The sequence below is a fragment of the Lycium ferocissimum genome, chromosome 10, assembly GCF_029784015.1.
Source record: "Lycium ferocissimum isolate CSIRO_LF1 chromosome 10, AGI_CSIRO_Lferr_CH_V1, whole genome shotgun sequence".
Taxonomy (NCBI): Eukaryota; Viridiplantae; Streptophyta; class Magnoliopsida; order Solanales; family Solanaceae; genus Lycium; species Lycium ferocissimum.
The window spans coordinates 43,077,188-43,084,122 of record NC_081351.1 but is presented as its reverse complement, the minus strand read 5'-3'; the positions used below and the strand labels follow the sequence as shown (position 1 = coordinate 43,084,122).

The following is a 6,935-nucleotide window of genomic DNA, read 5'->3' as shown; positions in this document are numbered from 1 at the left end:
ATAACCAAACATAACTCCATCGTAAAACTATAACCAAACATAACTCCATCGTAAAACTATAACCAAACATAACTCCATCTCCAATTCCAGTTTCAAAATTTCAAATAAAATAAAAAATACTATTTGATTTTTATGGCCAAACGCCTAGTAAAACTAAATAACAAAACAAGAAAAAAAAAAACAGAGAGACAGAGAGAGAGTAACAAGCTTGGCTTAATTTTTGAATTTACTGTATGTCTTTAAGAAATACTATAAACCAACCACCTTTCACCTTCTTGATAAAGAATAAAGAATAAAGCAAAACAAACAAGCACTTGCCAAAAACCGGATGCGAAAATTCCAAGGAAACAAAAAACCTGGGGAATGGTTTTGGGGTTTTGCCACAGCTTAACTTTGTTGAGATATGGAACTTTCTTATCAAGCAAATCACTTCCCAATCCCAAGTAATTTATTCATTAATCCTAATAAAATATTCTTTGTTCTTGATCATGTCAAGTATAAATACCCAACAAAGAGCAATGTTCTGCATCATCACAACACATCAAGAAACACTAATTCAATATTCAGACAAAACAAGTTAAGTTCTTCAGCACTGTACACTTCATCTCATAATTCAGTAATCAGTGAAGAAGGAAATCAAGAAAACATCATGTCAAACACTGCTGGACAAGTCATTCGTTGCAAAGGTACTTCATTTCCTCATCCGATTTCCTGTAAAAGATGTGCACTTTTTAAGGGTGTGTTCGGTATGGTGGAACACGAATTTTCAAAACATATTTTTTAATTTTCTCAAGTTCGGTGGGCCAAATTTCTTTTGGAAAATATTTTTTCTAGAAAATAAATTTCTTAAAAATGAAAAAAATAACTTCCTATTAGATGTATAAAAAACAAGTTTCACAAATTAAATGCATTCCACATTGATTGTACACTCTCTATGCTCCAACTATGTAGCCCCCATCCCTACCATCCTACTCCCACCTCTGATAGTATTTGTCAAAATTATATATAAATGTTTTTTGAATAGTATAAAATATTTTTTGCTTACCGAAAGAACTTAAAAGATTAAGTAAAAAATTCACTTATTTTTAACGGTTTCCAAAAAAAAAAAAAAAAAATTCCTTGAAAACAAATTTTCCTTCTTACTGAACACACCCTAAATTGTATCTATACATGGTGAAGTTAACTTATACTCTCTCCGGTCCAAAATACTTGAGGATTTTGTCTCTAAAAATTAATCCAAAATAACTGAGGTTTTAGTTTATTAAGAAGGTAATTTATTCTTTTTTTAAATTTACCCTCGACACATTCTTAATTGAATGAACAAATTTAATGCTCGTTATTGTTTCAAAGCCCCTCTTAATTAAGAGTAGTTTAATCAATACACCTCTAAATTTTTAGGAATAAGTGAATTTCTTAATCCATGTGGTCACGTCTAAAGCCTCAATTATTTTGGACCGGAGGAGCATTGTTTAAGATTATTTATGCACAAACAGTTTTAGGAGCAATTTTCTTTTCTTTTTTATTTGGTAGCCAATTATGCAAATGGGAATTTTGAGGTAATGAAAATTTGCGCTCTTTGTAGCTGCTGTGGCATGGGAGGCAGGGAAGCCATTGGTGATTGAGGAAGTGGAAGTGGCACCTCCTCAGAAAATGGAAGTTCGTCTCAAAATCCTCTACACTTCTCTCTGTCACACTGATATCTACTTTTGGGAAGCCAAGGTAGCCAAAATATACAAAACATATGAGTATACTGATTATGTATATTATATGTATACAATATGTATATTATATATATTTTTATACTAAAACATACAAAACCTATACCTTTGCTGGCTATTTTGTAAATTAGACTACCGGAAGGCATTGGACTGTGATTATCTCAATTATTTTAAAAATTCTGAATCTTTCATCTATTGCAGGGCCAAAATTCAGTCTTTCCTCGTATTCTTGGACATGAGGCAGCAGGGTATATTATTAGTACTTTCTTTTTTTTCAAGAACCAAAAGGGTGTTGATATAACTGTGCTTTCATGTGATTATTTTCATTATTATTGGTGTTTTAGGATTGTGGAGAGTGTAGGAGAGGGAGTGACAGAACTTGCACCAGGGGACCATGTACTTCCAGTGTTCACTGGTGAATGCAAAAACTGTGCACACTGCAAATCAGTGGAGAGTAATATGTGTAGCCTATTGAGGATCAATACAGACAGGGGAGTGATGATTCATGATGAAAAATCAAGATTCTCTATCAATGGAAAGCCCATTTACCATTTTGTAGGGACATCCACTTTTAGTGAATACACTGTGGTTCATGTTGGTTGTGTTGCCAAAATCAACCCTCTTGCTCCTCTTGACAAAGTCTGTGTCCTAAGTTGTGGAATTTCAACTGGTAAACCAAAGTTCTTTTTTTTTCTCAATCTTGATTAGTAGATTCTATAGAGGATCTATTCATATGTTAACTAGTCAAATTCTGTATGCTTATAGGCCTTGGTGCAACTCTGAATGTTGCCAAACCAACAAAGGGCTCAAGTGTGGCTGTGTTTGGACTGGGGGCTGTAGGCCTTGCTGTGAGTCTTCCTATTGCTAATCACGATATCCTCCAATCTTTTCGAATATGTTTTCTCCAAAGGAAGTGTTGAAAGTGGCTAAATTGGTTGCAATTCCCATTTTAATAGGCTGCAGAAGGAGCAAGGATTGCAGGGGCTTCAAGAATTATCGGTATTGATTTGAATGCCCGCCGATTTGAGCTAGGTAAGATTATCCAAATTTGTGTCCCTTGCTTGAACACTTAAAGTCAATCATTTGAATATTCAAATGTCTAGCTGTTGACCTCTTTTTATATATTCTTCTTTGTAGCTTGCTACACTGCATTTAGTATTGATCCTTTTTCCTGTATGCTTCTATTTCTTCAGCAAAGAAATTTGGTGTGACAGAATTTGTGAACCCAAAGGACTATAGCAAACCAGTTCAAGAGGTACTCATATATGCTTCTGTCTCCTAATGTGTCAGTTTATATTAGCAAAAACATTAGTGGAAAGTCTATTATCCATTTCCTGGATTTAAATTTCTGGAATGTTTGATAGGTAATTGCTGAGATGACTGATGGCGGAGTCGATAGAAGTGTGGAGTGTACAGGCCACATTGATGCTATGATTTCCGCATTTGAATGTGTTCATGATGTATGCTTTCTTCCACTACTATAAAAAAAAACTCTCATGTTTAACTCATAACCTTCTGGCAAATGCATTTTTTGTTCATAAAAAAGAAACTAATAAAGAGAGTACTGAATGACAGGGCTGGGGAGTGGCTGTACTTGTGGGAGTACCCCATAAAGAAGCTGTTTTCAAGACACATCCTATGAACCTATTGAATGAAAGGACTCTAAAGGGAACATTCTTTGGAAACTACAAGCCGCGATCGGATCTTCCTTCTGTAGTAGAGAAATACATGAATAAAGAACTAGAATTGGAGAAGTTCATAACTCATCAACTCCCATTTTCTGAAATCAACAAGGCTTTTGATCTCATGCTCAAAGGAGAAGGCCTTCGTTGCATAATCCACATGGACCACTAAACTAAGTATTTCCACATCAAATATGGCATGAAGCTGCTCTAATGACTTCACCTGTTACATTCCTATGCAAAGTTAATAAATAACTCTTTATGTTTTCTTTTTGAGAAGTCCTTGTAATTTTTCTCATCTGGTACAAATGGTCATTTCATGGTTATATTAAGCTCTAGCATTTGACTGTCTTCCTTGGTTAATTATCCGTCAATTTTTGGGTTTCTGATTCCTAATCCTTAGCCTTAAGAACGTATATCAAAAACCTTCTCAGCAATGTGAAAAATTCCTTCCAAAGTAGAGAAAGGCTCATAATTGTCCCGTGCGTGTATCTATTAACCTCCTCGACCCTCGTCACCGTCATCTCCACCACCTCTGTGTTTCTTTGATTTTCTGCATCAACATGGACTGGATATTAATTAAGTATAGTAAGTATAACTCCATTGTGCAATAGGTATCACCATGGATACATTATGTATTAGCATAAATCCTCCATAAAGTACTAACCAACCAATATAATAATGTATCAGCATGCAATTAAACATCAGGAATCGTGGAATATGAACAACGTAACTATAAGATTTCATGGAGTAAGTCGTATATATGTCACCTCTAACAACATTCCACATCACCTTCAGATGAGGAATGCACACAGGAGGGCAATATGTAGACAAGTCTAGAAAAGAGGCTCATGGAACTTAAATATTACCCTTACTAGTTAGAATATAGTTGAGAAGATCTAGTGGAAAGTTGATGTACTCGGCCTTAGGAATTGTCCAGGTCTTGATAGATTTTGTGTTGTACATATCTCGTTTGGTAATAAAACTGTTTATTTAGCAAAAAGTAATAATCAAATCACTTATGGGAGAATAACAAAACATTAGAAGAGATACGATGGTTAAAAATGAAAGGTAAGTTAAAATAACAAAAAAATTCATCGATAATGTTCGTTTTAATGTTCTACATATATTACACTAGAAAATTTAGTGTAATATATGCCATTGTAATTTTAAAATATAGGCATAATCATACTCTTGCTACTTTATGGGGAGATTTCACTAAATATGTTGGTGAAATTCTTGAAAAATGAAAGATGAAAGATGATAAATCGACTTTTGGCTGTTGTAATGTTAGATTCTTTGTAATTTTAAAATATAGGTATAATCATACTATTGCTACTTTATGGGGAGATTTCGCTTAATATGATGGTGAATTCTTGAAAAAAATGAAAGATGATAAATTGACTCTTGGCTGTTGTAATGTCAAATTCTCAATTTACAAAGGTATTAGTATTACCCACATAAATTTATGTACTTATATACCATATTTTATGAACTACAATTCTAATTTATCTCTTTTGTAATATCCTCTATTCTTGTTAGTGAGGTGCTAATCAATCCAACAATTCAAAAAGCAACAAATCTAAATAGTATTTTTAATATATGAATTCTGTATTTGCTTTGGAAGTCCAAGAGTAGCACAAATGTGTTTACTTATATTGAAATTACTTACTCATAACAATATTTAAGTCATTCAATAAACTTTACACTTTTTTGAGAAAACGGTTTGGAAAAACAAGCTTTAATGTCTCAAAAGCTTGTGCAATTCTTATTAAAAGATCGAACAATTTATTAACATGAGAAAAATTAATAATGTTTTAACAACATGAAACGACATCTTTAACCTTTTTGCTGCAAAATGTCGATCATAAAAGTGAAATTTTGCATATCTATGAGTTTCTATTGGATTGTAAGATTCTTTGTAGTAGTAATTACATTGATAAATATGTTTAGAATATTTTTAATGGCAGAATAAAGATGGAATCAACTTGAATTAAGTATGAGTTTGAATTCTTCGACTCTAGAAAATAATAGTGTCACCCATGTATAAAGTGGGCAATTGATGAAATAAACATCTTAATTGATCAAATATACATCTTAATTTCTCCTTTTCTTTACACAAAACAGATATACACCATGCTATCAGCTATATAAGATTAAAGCGACTTGGATCATACAATTTTGAATAGAATAAATGAAGATTAGATATATATAAAAAAAGAACATATAGAAGAGGAGAATAAAAGTATATAAACCCTCGTTAATCTTTTATGTTCATTGCCGCGATAGTTTTAATGTACTTAATACATGCTAGAAGACAGTTGAACCGTGTGAGAATTTTGAAAGACGACGTTTTCTTGATTGGAAGGGTCGAAAGAAGCTAACCCACATTTTTTTCTTAAAACACATAATTACAGTTATATCTCTAATCATGTGGAATTGATACGACTTTATATATTACTTAATAATAAATTTAGGAATACTAATTTAGTTCTTCTTATTCTTTACCATCTTAATTTAAGAATCCCACGTCTGATTCGCTTCTTTTGTCTCCTTAAATTTAGTATCAAGTGTTTGGTTGGCTTAACACTTGTATCTCCTTAGCGTTCTTTTGAAACTTGGCATATAGAGGGAATGTTTATTAAAAGGTCGAGGCAAGACCCAAAATAGTTCTTTAACTTTAAGCATGGATTCATAATCATCCCTTAAATATATATAAAGCACTAATAGTCCTTATAGTTTCAAGAAATGGTGCAGTTTTAGTCCTGAAAGATGGAATCCGTTAGTTGTTCACATGACCTGTATGTTTTACCCACCTAGTTCCAAATAATCCATTTCATAGAAAACACCCCCTCTCATTTCTTAGCGAAACGGAGTCATGTTAGCTTTTGCTTGATGATTTTCAGAGCTTGCTATACATCTACAAGAGACTGATGTCCTATCTTTATATGATTAATATAAATATATAATCATTTGTTATTCTTGACCAACTCAATATCTAGCCAAATATTGTCTTTTTTTTTCTTTTCTTTTTTTGAAAAGCTTTATACATTTTTTTTAATCTTCTTTCGTGAGATCTTAGAAATGTTATAATTATCTTAATTAAGCATGTGGCTTGTGGATCATTTCTTCGCAATTTTTAACCGATGTTGGGCCTGTGATTTTAAGGGAGAAAGAGGTACTTTTTAAGGAATAAGTTATAGTAATATATTTAAGGGATAATTTCAATAATATACAATCCAGCATAAAGCATTACATCCGCATTGCCAATTTTTGTTTTGCAACATTGTTTATACACATTATATACAACATTATACATTTACGGTAGGCAACGTATAAACCTCGTAAAAGTGTATAATAATATATAAAAGGACCATTTCAGATAAATATTAAACATACGATCCATTTCGAGATAAATATTTTCTGTAAATAGACATACAATGCTATTTTCGCAGCATATTTAATGCTGTATAAATTGGGCTAACTTGGGTTAATAATTTATATTACTAGTCCTAGTATATATACACTATATGGG

General features: G+C 32.4%; 1 protein-coding gene across 1 annotated transcript; it reads left to right on the top strand.

Annotated features, from left to right (window-relative positions):
* The first annotated feature begins 306 nt into the window (after nt 1-306).
* LOC132033965 (alcohol dehydrogenase 1-like) lies at nt 307-3,751 on the top strand. Its single transcript, XM_059424154.1, has 9 exons — nt 307-686; nt 1,583-1,719; nt 1,920-1,966; nt 2,063-2,388; nt 2,484-2,566; nt 2,675-2,750; nt 2,912-2,973; nt 3,083-3,178; nt 3,294-3,751. The coding sequence occupies exons 1-9, from the start codon at nt 404-406 to the stop codon at nt 3,570-3,572; spliced, it is 1,389 nt and encodes a 462-aa protein (XP_059280137.1). The 5' UTR covers nt 307-403; the 3' UTR covers nt 3,573-3,751.
* The last annotated feature ends 3,184 nt before the right edge of the window (nt 3,752-6,935 follow it).

Excerpts from the sequence above, each read along its gene's own strand:
- LOC132033965 (XM_059424154.1), top strand. The coding sequence starts at position 404 with ATGGAACTTTCTTATCAAGCAAATCACTTCCCAATCCCAAGTAATTTA. Across the intron at positions 2,974-3,082 it reads ATAGCAAACCAGTTCAAGAG|GTAATTGCTGAGATGACTGA; the intron begins GTACTCATATAT and ends AATGTTTGATAG. Across the intron at positions 3,179-3,293 it reads CATTTGAATGTGTTCATGAT|GGCTGGGGAGTGGCTGTACT; the intron begins GTATGCTTTCTT and ends ACTGAATGACAG.